This window comes from Pimephales promelas, chromosome 22, assembly GCF_988280905.1.
Source record: "Pimephales promelas chromosome 22, fPimPro1.hap1.1, whole genome shotgun sequence".
Taxonomy (NCBI): Eukaryota; Metazoa; Chordata; class Actinopteri; order Cypriniformes; family Leuciscidae; genus Pimephales; species Pimephales promelas.
The window spans coordinates 11,865,471-11,880,917 of record NC_142790.1 but is presented as its reverse complement, the minus strand read 5'-3'; the positions used below and the strand labels follow the sequence as shown (position 1 = coordinate 11,880,917).

Sequence of the window (15,447 nt, the reverse complement as noted above, 5' to 3'; positions counted from 1 at the left end):
AAAGATCAACATGGAGAAAATGGTCCTACAAATCCCTCTGATATTGCTGGTGCTGCATATACAAGGAGGAGAGTTGACTAGAAGTCCAGTTTGTTCACCCATTGCCGAAGCTCCACAGCCGGAAGTCGTGGAGTTCAACAACACGATCTATGCCACTTGTGAAGTAACTCCCAGCCCCAATTTGCCACCTTCCCAGCCAAAGATCTTTGGGCAAATCCTCTTCAAGCAGGTCTTCCCCGATGGAGTTTTAGAGGTGAAAGTCAACCTCCGTGGTTTCCCTGCCAAGGGTCGTCAAGAGCGTGCCATTGACGTCCATCGGTATGGAGACCTTAGTCAAGGCAGCGTCACTGTTGGTCCTCCTTACAATTCAAATGGTGTTGACCGCCCAAGTCGTCCTGGAGACATGGGCAACTTTGCTTCTGAGAAAGGAGTTATAAGGCTGTCCCTGGATCTCCCAGAGGCCAAGCTCTTCGGGGCTTATTCCATTCTGGGACGTTCGGTGGTGGTTCACGAGAAGGAGGGTGATTTTGGAATGGGGTCAGATGAGGAGAGTCAACCGAGTGGGTGTTCTGGACCGATAATTGCTTATGGTGTCATTGGTATTACTTCTCCAAGTCTGTGGCAGAAGACTGGACCGCTCCCCAGGAAAAGCTGTGGAGGAGGTCACTGAGAGACGGATATGGTGGAAAAGCAGATTCAAATGGGATAACCATGCTTTTTCCTTGTGTGTTTGCATATGTCCTACATTAAAGTGATTCTTAATACTCTGAAATGATATCCCTAGATTTATTGCCATTACAAACACTTCCAATGCTTTTGACTGGTTTCCTGGTGTCCAGCAATTCGTGTCTGTTTTGGTCTTTTCAGAGACTTTTTGGCCATAGCTCCCAATAGTAAACAGCTCCACTCTTAAAAAAAAAAATGTCCACTTTACCTGCGTTCATCCTATAGTTTAAGTTTGCTTGTACTGTGCTTAATGGGTTTACACTTTCAGAGCATCACAATGGTCTATAAATAGACGCTATTTCTCTAAATGATAAAAGAGCGTTGCTTGATGCTATGACACTGATGGGTGTGACCACACCTCAAGGGTGGCTAGGGGAGGGTGGGGCACAACATAACGCCTTTTGACTTTATCAGTTTGTGTAAATCTGCTTGGGTTTAGGTTATTTATTTTCCCACATGTCTATTACAATTGTGGTTTTATTAATACAGTGTATACTTGATTCTTAATTTACCCAGAAAGAATGGAAGTGAAATGTGACAACATGGCCCATAGGTGGGGTACATTGTAACATGTGAGGGGCACATTGTAACATATGACCGCTTAAAATGCTATCTGATCTAATCAAAAAATAAATGTACAATTCAGACAATTTTTTTACGTTACCAGTATGATTTTTTTTCATGTAAAATAAAGGCTTTTTATATTGAAAATAAACAAATTTGAGTTTGACAAACACATCGCAAAACCCAGCTATACAGCATAGTTCAAAATAATTTCTCAACATTGACTCTCAGTTTTTATTAACATGTTTGTCGTGTTATCTCAATAGAATTCATAAAAGTATAGAATATGATAACATTTCTAATGGGGGCACATTGTAAACATGCCACAACTGGGCATTAAACCATGCTAGCGTCTTCTGCTAGTTAATCGAAGCATTAAAGAACTATATCAATTGCAGGGGTGGAAACTAACAAACTGTAGTTGAGTAAAAGTATTGTTACTTAATAATTGACTTGAGTGGAAGTACTGAAAAATAATATGACTCAAGTAAGAGTAAATAAGTAGTTTGCTTAAATATTCAAGTAACTGCATTACAAAGTTCTTTAGTAATATTTTTGTCTAATTTTACCAAAAATGGGAAGATGATAGCGATGTGGAGCACTAATCACTCAACCCTTTAATGCATTGCGAATCAACATAGCTTGTATGATTTCCATTTCCCGAGAGTAGATGTTAAAATTTTGTGCTGATTTGTACTCCGCTTTCGCCAAGATAAGCACAAACTAAGACGTAGCTTTCCAATGGCATACGCTTTTCCATCCATTTACACTTATTTCCTTCTGTCCGGTGTTAATGGCTGCAGGGTACTTGGCGCGTCATCACACACAATGGCTGCAACCACAGTGTGGTCTCCCCAGTGGACCAGCACGACAACCGTCTGCATTGAGCCGAGTTGGGGACATCTCTGACTCCCGTCCTTAAAGGATCAACTCCAGGCCAAACCCTGGTAAGTACGCGGGTAATGGATCCACTTCAAGACAGACCAGGACAGCAAGAATCGGCTCCAAGCCGAACAACGGTGGGTGTACAGGTAATGGCTCTTCTTCCAGGACAGTCAAGGCAACGGGAGATGAGTAACTCGCGTCTCTAACGGATCGGCTCCAGGCCGGACAATGGTAGGTACACGGGTAATGCCTCCTCTTCAAGACAAGCCAGGACAGCAAGAATCGGCTCCAAGCCGAACAACGGTGGGTGTACAGGTAATGGCTCCTCTTCCAGGCAGGCTAAGACAGCGGGGGATGAATTGCTCAGGTCGCTATATAAGACACACTCAACAAACACTGGTTAGGAAGACGCAACGCCCCTCGAGTTTAGGCGATCCAGCAGGTCAAAGCCACAAACTAAGGCGGGACTTTACTCCTCACACTCATGTATTCAGCAAAGCACTTCAAACGTGCAACTATCCACAATCTGCACTGCAATCCACACACTCACAGTGAACTGGGGCCTTTGCTCGTAGCTCCAAACGGGTTCCTCGTCTTTGGTGTGACTATAACTCTGGGACAGGTGCGGGGGCTGAATCCTCGTCCTTGAAGTATTTGGCCTCAAAGACGTCATGAAGGGTGGACAAATCATGGCTGGTTTTGAGAGATCAGAACATCATAATGTTAGTTTGAAGCAAACAATAATCCGACTAGTGCATACATAAGGGAACCAGATCTTCAACTTCGAGGAGATTGTAAGGTCCACCCATTGGCCCAAGGACGGAATCCAATGGCTGGGCGAAGGGATAATGCGTGTATGTCTTTTCAGCGCTCCAGTGAAGTTCACTTAATTTATTAGAATTTAGTTTCAATATTGCTTTAGCTCTACGCTTAATCTGACTCCAATTTTTACTGATGATCAAGTTTAGATTGTGTTTCTTATTAGAAAATAACCATAACTATTGATTAGGATTTAATTTAGATCTTTGATATGTCTGTGTTTCTTACACTTTCAATTATTCGTTCATTATGGACCCGATGCCGCACAGAGATCACGGTGGCCAGATCGTGTTTCTCACGGACACAAACCTTGTCAGTTCTGTATTTAGTCAGAGGGTGCAGGGTTAACTAATACTTCTTAAGTCGGTTGCCTACTGCTCACACGTACATAGAATGTAGTTTATTTTAGCAACTTCCATACAACTTGCTAAATCAGTGATAGACAGAAATCAAAAGGTCTTCAGAAGGACGTGCCTACTGCTCCATTCACATCTGCGCCTTTAGTTTGACCTATCCTGCAAGATTTGCGGTAGCACCAGCCTCCTATAATTTACTAAAATAATGACGTCAGAATACTCCAGAGTAAATCAAGATGTAACATTTATTTGTCAGGAAAAATGTATCATGCCAATTACCCAAGCAATTAACAGCCAATTCAGAAATAGTAAATACATGACATCAATTACTCAAAGATGATTCTAAAAGTAAGCAATGCATTCCTGACAGAGACACACAGTAGTGTGTGAGTGCTTTCCACCGGGAAAACACTGACACAGCACTGTATGGGGGTTTTCCTGGTTACAGGTTCCCGAAGACTGCTCTGTTACCTAGCCTTAAATACCCAGACCAGAACAAAAGGGTTGTACCAATATCTTTCAGAGTTTGTTTTGGGTCCATTCCTATACCCCAGGGGGTAACACCTGGTCTCGGGGGAGAGGGGAGATATCTTGAAAAGACATCACCCTTGGAGGAGAACTGGATTCTCCTAAGTTCTCAATCTTTCTCCTATTTCCAATAACTGTAATGAAATTAAGACCATTTTACCAATCGCACTGAGACACTTAAAATGATACCAAACATGAAAAGGGAAAACCTTAGATTCACAAGCAAAAGAACAATAAACACCTATCACCCAAATCTTTATTGGGGCATCTCCCACAACAGAAGAACAGGCGTTGTTTTCTTGTTCTGCCTGTTCTGCTGCTGCAGGAATGAAACAATTTTACCACTCGCGCCAGAAGTATTTATTTTGTCCTTGCATAACACCGCTGGGGGCAGGAGGTTTGTGAGATTTAAATGCCTGAATGAGCCCTGGAGGAGAGAAGATATTGTGCAGAGTCAAGAACCACAACATGGGGGGGAAGATATCGGGTTGGGCCAGTTGTGTGGTGCCCTCTGTCCCTTTGATCTCTTTTACAGATTAGTAAGTTTTTATTGTTTTACTGCAGTTTCGAATTCCTAAATTCAGTCTTAGGAAAGTCCTTCCTTACAAGATTATAGCTCAAAGACAGCACGAGAGATGGATAACAACAAACATATGGGCCTTGAAAAACCAGGACATCAAAGTGTTTAGTTCCCAACCAGTAATCATCCGACCATCGCATCCGTATGGGAACAACAAGTTTTGAGGATCAATATAGAAGGTAGTGTGGTACCTAACTGGTACCTAATGAAAATGAGAATTTATGCTATAATCTAGCTGGCTCATTTACAGTCTCTACATGAGTGCAAGATTGTTCATTAATGTGCACTGTCTTGAATAAGTAAATAAAGAGTGTACAAAAAGCAAGAAATTACTCGAGATCTCATAAATTAAAACAGTCAAAAACAAACAGTCACATTTACAGTAGAAACCTTTGAGCAGTTGGTTTAAGAAACATCAACACTGCCACACATCACAATCATCAGCATACAGTGGCTTTTCATATTTAGAGTTTATTTGTTCTTTCACACATTATTTTTCTATGACTGTTAGTAAAAATAGGTTTGGGGATATTTTTCAGGTTTAGTTTATTTCTGGGTACATATCTGTCCCTAAACTATGGCTGACAAGTCCCCCCCCCCCACACAGGCAAACAAAGGGAGCTAAATGAAAGACAGGTGAACTTAATTAGTGACTAACATACTAATATGGTTAACTTGTAGCTCCACATGAGTTCCTATAAGAGCAACAGTTTGATTGTAAAGGAACATTCTCTCAACCCCAGTTCAGGATTGCACATGGATTAAGTTTCGGAGTGTTTCTTTGGATTTTCAACTATACGGTGATGGTCCTATGCTTTTTTTGATTCGTTTTTTTCTCTCTCCATTCTTGCAAACATTGACTTGAATTAGTACAACAAAAAGGTTTTTTTTTTTTTTAATTCACTTCACTTGCCCTTGTGACAAAGTGCACTTTAGCATTTAAGTAAATAAAACTTTAAAATATACATAAGTGCAAGAATATAATGTTTTCAGACTTAATTGCCTGTTTATAGAAATGTAAATAAAACTGTGTTCTAGTTTAAAAGTACTGTATATGCAGTTAGCTGAAACAGTCATTGGTTTGACCCAAGCTTATCTCTCTATATATAATTACATAACTACTTGTATTGTCTTTGAAATATGGTTCGTGTAGTACTAAATTTACTGGGCATTTATGGTCAATTAACATTTAATCTGGTTGTGGTGTTTTACCTAATGCAACTTCTACTCTCAGAGCTTTAAACCGTATTCTATCAAACATACCATGTTCTTAAACGGAATGATTTCACTGAATCCAATCTTCATTGTAGGCTATAAAGATCAACATGGAGAAAATGGTCCTACAAATCCCTCTGATATTGCTGGTGCTGCATATACAAGGAGGAGAGTTGACTAGAAGTCCAGTTTGTTCACCCATTGCCGAAGCTCCACAGCCGGAAGTCGTGGAGTTCAACAACACGATCTATGCCACTTGTGAAGTAACTCCCAGCCCCAATTTGCCACCTTCCCAGCCAAAGATCTTTGGGCAAATCCTCTTCAAGCAGGTCTTCCCCGATGGAGTTTTAGAGGTGAAAGTCAACCTCCGTGGTTTCCCTGCCAAGGGTCGTCAAGAGCGTGCCATTGACGTCCATCGGTATGGAGACCTTAGTCAAGGCAGCGTCACTGTTGGTCCTCCTTACAATTCAAATGGTGTTGACCGCCCAAGTCGTCCTGGAGACATGGGCAACTTTGCTTCTGAGAAAGGAGTTATAAGGCTGTCCCTGGATCTCCCAGAGGCCAAGCTCTTCGGGGCTTATTCCATTCTGGGACGTTCGGTGGTGGTTCACGAGAAGGAGGGTGATTTTGGAATGGGGTCAGATGAGGAGAGTCAACCGAGTGGGTGTTCTGGACCGATAATTGCTTATGGTGTCATTGGTATTACTTCTCCAAGTCTGTGGCAGAAGACTGGACCGCTCCCCAGGAAAAGCTGTGGAGGAGGTCACTGAGAGACGGATATGGTGGAAAAGCAGATTCAAATGGGATAACCATGCTTTTTCCTTGTGTGTTTGCATATGTCCTACATTAAAGTGATTCTTAATACTCTGAAATGATATCCCTAGATTTATTGCCATTACAAACACTTCCAATGCTTTTGACTGGTTTCCTGGTGTCCAGCAATTCGTGTCTGTTTTGGTCTTTTCAGAGACTTTTTGGCCATAGCTCCCAATAGTAAACAGCTCCACTCTTAAAAAAAAATGTCCACTTTACCTGCGTTCATCCTATAGTTTAAGTTTGCTTGTACTGTGCTTAATGGGTTTACACTTTCAGAGCATGACAATGGTCTATAAATAGACACTATTTCTCTAAATGATAAAAGAGCGTTGCTTGATGCTATGACACTGATGGGTGTGACCACACCTCAAGGGTGGCTAGGGGAGGGTGGGGCACAACATAACGCCTTTTGACTTTATCAGTTTGTGTAAATCTGCTTGGGTTTAGGTTATTTATTTTCCCACATGTCTATTACAATTGTGGTTTTATTAATACAGTGTATACTTGATTCTTAATTTACCCAGAAAGAATGGAAGTGAAATGTGACAACATGACCCATAGGTGGGGTACATTGTAACATGTGAGGGGCACATTGTAACATATGACCGCTTAAAATGCTATCTGATCTAATCAAAAAATAAATGTACAATTCAGACAATTTTTTTACGTTACCAGTATGATTTTTTTTCATGTAAAATAAAGGCTTTTTATATTGAAAATAAACAAATTTGAGTTTGACAAACACATCGCAAAACCCAGCTATACATTATAGTTCAAAATAATTTCTGAACATTGACTCTCAGTTTTTATTAACATGTTTGTCGTGTTATCTCAATAGAATTCATAAAAGTATAGAATATGATAACATTTCTAATGGGGGCACATTGTAAACATGCCACAACTGGGCATTAAACCATGCTAGCGTCTTCTGCTAGTTAATCGAAGCATTAAAGAACTATATCAATTGCAGGGGTGGAAACTAACAAACTGTAGTTGAGTAAAAGTATTGTTACTTAATAATTGACTTGAGTGGAAGTACTGAAAAATAATATGACTCAAGTAAGAGTAAATAAGTAGTTTGCTTAAATATTCAAGTAACTGCATTACAAAGTTCTTTAGTAATATTTTTGTCTAATTTTACCAAAAATGGGAAGATGATAGCGATGTGGAGCACTAATCACTCAACCCTTTAATGCATTGCGAATCAACATAGCTTGTATGATTTCCATTTCCCGAGAGTAGATGTTAAAATTTTGTGCTGATTTGTACTCCGCTTTCGCCAAGATAAGCACAAACTAAGACGTAGCTTTCCAATGGCATACGCTTTTCCATCCATTTACACTTATTTCCTTCTGTCCGGTGTTAATGGCTGCAGGGTACTTGGCGCGTCATCACACACAATGGCTGCAACCACAGTGTGGTCTCCCCAGTGGACCAGCACGACAACCGTCTGCATTGAGCCGAGTTGGGGACATCTCTGACTCCCGTCCTTAAAGGATCAACTCCAGGCCAAACCCTGGTAAGTACGCGGGTAATGGATCCACTTCAAGACAGACCAGGACAGCAAGAATCGGCTCCAAGCCGAACAACGGTGGGTGTACAGGTAATGGCTCTTCTTCCAGGACAGTCAAGGCAACGGGAGATGAGTAACTCGCGTCTCTAACGGATCGGCTCCAGGCCGGACAATGGTAGGTACACGGGTAATGCCTCCTCTTCAAGACAAGCCAGGACAGCAAGAATCGGCTCCAAGCCGAACAACGGTGGGTGTACAGGTAATGGCTCCTCTTCCAGGCAGGCTAAGACAGCGGGGGATGAATTGCTCAGGTCGCTATATAAGACACACTCAACAAACACTGGTTAGGAAGACGCAACGCCCCTCGAGTTTAGGCGATCCAGCAGGTCAAAGCCACAAACTAAGGCGGGACTTTACTCCTCACACTCATGTATTCAGCAAAGCACTTCAAACGTGCAACTATCCACAATCTGCACTGCAATCCACACACTCACAGTGAACTGGGGCCTTTGCTCGTAGCTCCAAACGGGTTCCTCGTCTTTGGTGTGACTATAACTCTGGGACAGGTGCGGGGGCTGAATCCTCGTCCTTGAAGTATTTGGCCTCAAAGACGTCATGAAGGGTGGACAAATCATGGCTGGTTTTGAGAGATCAGAACATCATAATGTTAGTTTGAAGCAAACAATAATCCGACTAGTGCATACATAAGGGAACCAGATCTTCAACTTCGAGGAGATTATAGCTCAAAGACAGCACGAGAGATGGATAACAACAAACATATGGGCCTTGAAAAACCAGGACATCAAAGTGTTTAGTTCCCAACCAGTAATCATCCGACCATCGCATCCGTATGGGAACAACAAGTTTTGAGGATCAATATAGAAGGTAGTGTGGTACCTAACTGGTACCTAATGAAAATGAGAATTTATGCTATAATCTAGCTGGCTCATTTACAGTCTCTACATGAGTGCAAGATTGTTCATTAATGTGCACTGTCTTGAATAAGTAAATAAAGAGTGTACAAAAAGCAAGAAATTACTCGAGATCTCATAAATTAAAACAGTCAAAAACAAACAGTCACATTTACAGTAGAAACCTTTGAGCAGTTGGTTTAAGAAACATCAACACTGCCACACATCACAATCATCAGCATACAGTGGCTTTTCATATTTAGAGTTTATTTGTTCTTTCACACATTATTTTTCTATGACTGTTAGTAAAAATAGGTTTGGGGATATTTTTCAGGTTTAGTTTATTTCTGGGTACATATCTGTCCCTAAACTATGGCTGACAAGTCCCCCCCCCCCCACACAGGCAAACAAAGGGAGCTAAATGAAAGACAGGTGAACTTAATTAGTGACTAACATACTAATATGGTTAACTTGTAGCTCCACATGAGTTCCTATAAGAGCAACAGTTTGATTGTAAAGGAACATTCTCTCAACCCCAGTTCAGGATTGCACATGGATTAAGTTTCGGAGTGTTTCTTTGGATTTTCAACTATACGGTGATGGTCCTATGCTTTTTTTGATTCGTTTTTTTCTCTCTCCATTCTTGCAAACATTGACTTGAATTAGTACAACAAAAAGGTTTTTTTTTTTTTTAATTCACTTCACTTGCCCTTGTGACAAAGTGCACTTTAGCATTTAAGTAAATAAAACTTTAAAATATACATAAGTGCAAGAATATAATGTTTTCAGACTTAATTGCCTGTTTATAGAAATGTAAATAAAACTGTGTTCTAGTTTAAAAGTACTGTATATGCAGTTAGCTGAAACAGTCATTGGTTTGACCCAAGCTTATCTCTCTATATATAATTACATAACTACTTGTATTGTCTTTGAAATATGGTTCGTGTAGTACTAAATTTACTGGGCATTTATGGTCAATTAACATTTAATCTGGTTGTGGTGTTTTACCTAATGCAACTTCTACTCTCAGAGCTTTAAACCGTATTCTATCAAACATACCATGTTCTTAAACGGAATGATTTCACTGAATCCAATCTTCATTGTAGGCTATAAAGATCAACATGGAGAAAATGGTCCTACAAATCCCTCTGATATTGCTGGTGCTGCATATACAAGGAGGAGAGTTGACTAGAAGTCCAGTTTGTTCACCCATTGCCGAAGCTCCACAGCCGGAAGTCGTGGAGTTCAACAACACGATCTATGCCACTTGTGAAGTAACTCCCAGCCCCAATTTGCCACCTTCCCAGCCAAAGATCTTTGGGCAAATCCTCTTCAAGCAGGTCTTCCCCGATGGAGTTTTAGAGGTGAAAGTCAACCTCCGTGGTTTCCCTGCCAAGGGTCGTCAAGAGCGTGCCATTGACGTCCATCGGTATGGAGACCTTAGTCAAGGCAGCGTCACTGTTGGTCCTCCTTACAATTCAAATGGTGTTGACCGCCCAAGTCGTCCTGGAGACATGGGCAACTTTGCTTCTGAGAAAGGAGTTATAAGGCTGTCCCTGGATCTCCCAGAGGCCAAGCTCTTCGGGGCTTATTCCATTCTGGGACGTTCGGTGGTGGTTCACGAGAAGGAGGGTGATTTTGGAATGGGGTCAGATGAGGAGAGTCAACCGAGTGGGTGTTCTGGACCGATAATTGCTTATGGTGTCATTGGTATTACTTCTCCAAGTCTGTGGCAGAAGACTGGACCGCTCCCCAGGAAAAGCTGTGGAGGAGGTCACTGAGAGACGGATATGGTGGAAAAGCAGATTCAAATGGGATAACCATGCTTTTTCCTTGTGTGTTTGCATATGTCCTACATTAAAGTGATTCTTAATACTCTGAAATGATATCCCTAGATTTATTGCCATTACAAACACTTCCAATGCTTTTGACTGGTTTCCTGGTGTCCAGCAATTCGTGTCTGTTTTGGTCTTTTCAGAGACTTTTTGGCCATAGCTCCCAATAGTAAACAGCTCCACTCTTAAAAAAAAAAATGTCCACTTTACCTGCGTTCATCCTATAGTTTAAGTTTGCTTGTACTGTGCTTAATGGGTTTACACTTTCAGAGCATCACAATGGTCTATAAATAGACGCTATTTCTCTAAATGATAAAAGAGCGTTGCTTGATGCTATGACACTGATGGGTGTGACCACACCTCAAGGGTGGCTAGGGGAGGGTGGGGCACAACATAACGCCTTTTGACTTTATCAGTTTGTGTAAATCTGCTTGGGTTTAGGTTATTTATTTTCCCACATGTCTATTACAATTGTGGTTTTATTAATACAGTGTATACTTGATTCTTAATTTACCCAGAAAGAATGGAAGTGAAATGTGACAACATGGCCCATAGGTGGGGTACATTGTAACATGTGAGGGGCACATTGTAACATATGACCGCTTAAAATGCTATCTGATCTAATCAAAAAATAAATGTACAATTCAGACAATTTTTTTACGTTACCAGTATGATTTTTTTTCATGTAAAATAAAGGCTTTTTATATTGAAAATAAACAAATTTGAGTTTGACAAACACATCGCAAAACCCAGCTATACAGCATAGTTCAAAATAATTTCTCAACATTGACTCTCAGTTTTTATTAACATGTTTGTCGTGTTATCTCAATAGAATTCATAAAAGTATAGAATATGATAACATTTCTAATGGGGGCACATTGTAAACATGCCACAACTGGGCATTAAACCATGCTAGCGTCTTCTGCTAGTTAATCGAAGCATTAAAGAACTATATCAATTGCAGGGGTGGAAACTAACAAACTGTAGTTGAGTAAAAGTATTGTTACTTAATAATTGACTTGAGTGGAAGTACTGAAAAATAATATGACTCAAGTAAGAGTAAATAAGTAGTTTGCTTAAATATTCAAGTAACTGCATTACAAAGTTCTTTAGTAATATTTTTGTCTAATTTTACCAAAAATGGGAAGATGATAGCGATGTGGAGCACTAATCACTCAACCCTTTAATGCATTGCGAATCAACATAGCTTGTATGATTTCCATTTCCCGAGAGTAGATGTTAAAATTTTGTGCTGATTTGTACTCCGCTTTCGCCAAGATAAGCACAAACTAAGACGTAGCTTTCCAATGGCATACGCTTTTCCATCCATTTACACTTATTTCCTTCTGTCCGGTGTTAATGGCTGCAGGGTACTTGGCGCGTCATCACACACAATGGCTGCAACCACAGTGTGGTCTCCCCAGTGGACCAGCACGACAACCGTCTGCATTGAGCCGAGTTGGGGACATCTCTGACTCCCGTCCTTAAAGGATCAACTCCAGGCCAAACCCTGGTAAGTACGCGGGTAATGGATCCACTTCAAGACAGACCAGGACAGCAAGAATCGGCTCCAAGCCGAACAACGGTGGGTGTACAGGTAATGGCTCTTCTTCCAGGACAGTCAAGGCAACGGGAGATGAGTAACTCGCGTCTCTAACGGATCGGCTCCAGGCCGGACAATGGTAGGTACACGGGTAATGCCTCCTCTTCAAGACAAGCCAGGACAGCAAGAATCGGCTCCAAGCCGAACAACGGTGGGTGTACAGGTAATGGCTCCTCTTCCAGGCAGGCTAAGACAGCGGGGGATGAATTGCTCAGGTCGCTATATAAGACACACTCAACAAACACTGGTTAGGAAGACGCAACGCCCCTCGAGTTTAGGCGATCCAGCAGGTCAAAGCCACAAACTAAGGCGGGACTTTACTCCTCACACTCATGTATTCAGCAAAGCACTTCAAACGTGCAACTATCCACAATCTGCACTGCAATCCACACACTCACAGTGAACTGGGGCCTTTGCTCGTAGCTCCAAACGGGTTCCTCGTCTTTGGTGTGACTATAACTCTGGGACAGGTGCGGGGGCTGAATCCTCGTCCTTGAAGTATTTGGCCTCAAAGACGTCATGAAGGGTGGACAACGCATGGCTGGTTTTGAGAGATCAGAACATCATAACGTTAGTTTGAAGCAAACAATAATCCGACTAGTGCATACATAAGGGAACCAGATCTTCAACTTCGAGGAGATTATAGCTCAAAGACAGCACGAGAGATGGATAACAACAAACATATGGGCCTTGAAAAACCAGGACATCAAAGTGTTTAGTTCCCAACCAGTAATCATCCGACCATCGCATCCGTATGGGAACAACAAGTTTTGAGGATCAATATAGAAGGTAGTGTGGTACCTAACTGGTACCTAATGAAAATGAGAATTTATGCTATAATCTAGCTGGCTCATTTACAGTCTCTACATGAGTGCAAGATTGTTCATTAATGTGCACTGTCTTGAAGAAGTAAATAAAGAGTGTACAAAAAGCAAGAAATTACTCGAGATCTCATAAATTAAAACAGTCAAAAACAAACAGTCACATTTACAGTAGAAACCTTTGAGCAGTTGGTTTAAGAAACATCAACACTGCCACACATCACAATCATCAGCATACAGTGGCTTTTCATATTTAGAGTTTATTTGTTCTTTCACACATTATTTTTCTATGACTGTTAGTAAAAATAGGTTTGGGGATATTTTTCAGGTTTAGTTTATTTCTGGGTACATATCTGTCCCTAAACTATGGCTGACCACCCCCCCCCCCCCCCCACCCCCCCCACAGGCAAACAAAGGGAGCTAAATGAAAGACAGGTGAACTTAATTAGTGACTAACATACTAATATGTAGCTCCACATGAGTTCCTATAAGAGCAACAGTTTGATTGTAAAGGAACATTCTCTCAACCCCAGTTCAGGATTGCACATGGATTAAGTTTCGGAGTGTTTCTTTGGATTTTCAACTATACGGTGATGGTCCTATGCTTTTTTTGATTCGTTTTTTTTCTCTCTCCATTCTTGCAAACATTGACTTGAATTAGTACAACAAAAAGGTTGTTTTTTTTTTAATTCACTTCACTTGCCCTTGTGACAAAGTGCACTTTAGCATTTAAGTAAATAAAACTTTAAAATATACATAAGTGCAAGAATATAATGTTTTCAGACTTAATTGCCTGTTTATAGAAATGTAAATAAAACTGTGTTCTAGTTTAAAAGTACTGTATATGCAGTTAGCTGAAACAGTCATTGGTTTGACCCAAGCTTATCTCTCTATATATAATTACATAACTACTTGTATTGTCTTTGAAATATGGTTCGTGTAGTACTAAATTTACTGGGCATTTATGGTCAATTAACATTTAATCTGGTTGTGGTGTTTTACCTAATGCAACTTCTACTCTCAGAGCTTTAAACCGTATTCTATCAAACATACCATGTTCTTAAAAGGAATGATTTCACTGAATCCAATCTTCATTGTAGGCTATAAAGATCAACATGGAGAAAATGGTCCTACAAATCCCTCTGATATTGCTGGTGCTGCATATACAAGGAGGAGAGTTGACTAGAAGTCCAGTTTGTTCACCCATTGCCGAAGCTCCACAGCCGGAAGTCGTGGAGTTCAACAACACGATCTATGCCACTTGTGAAGTAACTCCCAGCCCCAATTTGCCACCTTCCCAGCCAAAGATCTTTGGGCAAATCCTCTTCAAGCAGGTCTTCCCCGATGGAGTTTTAGAGGTGAAAGTCAACCTCCGTGGTTTCCCTGCCAGGGATCGTCAAGAGCGTGCCATTGACGTCCATCGGTATGGAGACCTTAGTCAAGGCAGCGTCACTGTTGGTCCTCCTTACAATTCAAATGGTGTTGACCGCCCAAGTCGTCCTGGAGACATGGGCAACTTTGCTTCTGAGAAAGGAGTTATAAGGCTGTCCCTGGATCTCCCAGAGGCCAAGCTCTTCGGGGCTTATTCCATTCTGGGACGTTCGGTGGTGGTTCACGAGAAGGAGGGTGATTTTGGAATGGGGTCAGATGAGGAGAGTCAACCGAGTGGGTGTTCTGGACCGATAATTGCTTATGGTGTCATTGGTATTACTTCTCCAAGTCTGTGGCAGAAGACTGGACCGCTCCCCAGGAAAAGCTGTGGAGGAGGTCACTGAGAGACGGATATGGTGGAAAAGCAGATTCAAATGGGATAATCATGATTTTTCCTTGTGTGTTTGCATATGTCCTACATTAAAGTGATTCTTAATACTCTGAAATGATATCCCTAGATTTATTGCCATTACAAACACTTCCAATGCTTTTGACTGGTTTCCTGGTGTCCAGCAATTCGTGTCTGTTTTGGTCTTTTCAGAGACTTTTTGGCCATAGCTCCCAATAGTAAACGGCTCCACTCTTAAAAAAATGTCCACTTTACCTGAGTTCATCCTATAGTTTAAGTTTGCTTGTACTGTGCTTAATGGGTTTACACTTTCAGAGCATGACAATGGTCTATAAATAGACACTATTTCTCTAAATGATAAAAGAGCGTTGCTTGATGCTATGACACTGATGGGTGTGACCACACCTCAAGGGTGGCTAGGGGAGGGTGAGGCACAACATAACGCCTTTTGACTTTATCAGTTTGTGTAAATCTGCTTGGGTTTAGGTTATTTAT

The 15,447-nt window shown here is 41.2% G+C and overlaps 4 protein-coding genes across 4 annotated transcripts; all 4 read left to right on the top strand.

Annotated features, from left to right (window-relative positions):
• Positions 1 to 772, top strand: LOC148969571 (extracellular superoxide dismutase [Cu-Zn]-like). Its single transcript, XM_089125437.1, has one exon. The coding sequence runs from the start codon at positions 11 to 13 to the stop codon at positions 668 to 670; it is 660 nt and encodes a 219-aa protein (XP_088981563.1). The 5' UTR covers positions 1 to 10; the 3' UTR covers positions 671 to 772.
• Positions 773 to 5,773: 5,001 nt separating this feature from the next.
• LOC148969570 (extracellular superoxide dismutase [Cu-Zn]-like) lies at positions 5,774 to 6,545 on the top strand. The gene has a single exon (XM_089125434.1). The coding sequence runs from the start codon at positions 5,784 to 5,786 to the stop codon at positions 6,441 to 6,443; it is 660 nt and encodes a 219-aa protein (XP_088981560.1). The 5' UTR covers positions 5,774 to 5,783; the 3' UTR covers positions 6,444 to 6,545.
• Positions 6,546 to 10,024: 3,479 nt separating this feature from the next.
• LOC148969569 (extracellular superoxide dismutase [Cu-Zn]-like) lies at positions 10,025 to 10,796 on the top strand. Its single transcript, XM_089125426.1, has one exon. It carries the CDS (start codon positions 10,035 to 10,037, stop codon positions 10,692 to 10,694), a length of 660 nt encoding a protein of 219 aa, XP_088981552.1. The 5' UTR covers positions 10,025 to 10,034; the 3' UTR covers positions 10,695 to 10,796.
• Positions 10,797 to 14,278: 3,482 nt separating this feature from the next.
• On the top strand, positions 14,279 to 15,049 carry LOC148969568 (extracellular superoxide dismutase [Cu-Zn]-like). Its single transcript, XM_089125425.1, has one exon. The coding sequence runs from the start codon at positions 14,288 to 14,290 to the stop codon at positions 14,945 to 14,947; it is 660 nt and encodes a 219-aa protein (XP_088981551.1). The 5' UTR covers positions 14,279 to 14,287; the 3' UTR covers positions 14,948 to 15,049.
• The last annotated feature ends 398 nt before the right edge of the window (positions 15,050 to 15,447 follow it).

Excerpts from the sequence above, each read along its gene's own strand:
- LOC148969569 (XM_089125426.1), top strand. The coding sequence starts at position 10,035 with ATGGAGAAAATGGTCCTACAAATCCCTCTGATATTGCTGGTGCTGCAT.
- LOC148969568 (XM_089125425.1), top strand. The coding sequence starts at position 14,288 with ATGGAGAAAATGGTCCTACAAATCCCTCTGATATTGCTGGTGCTGCAT.
- LOC148969571 (XM_089125437.1), top strand. The coding sequence starts at position 11 with ATGGAGAAAATGGTCCTACAAATCCCTCTGATATTGCTGGTGCTGCAT.
- LOC148969570 (XM_089125434.1), top strand. The coding sequence starts at position 5,784 with ATGGAGAAAATGGTCCTACAAATCCCTCTGATATTGCTGGTGCTGCAT.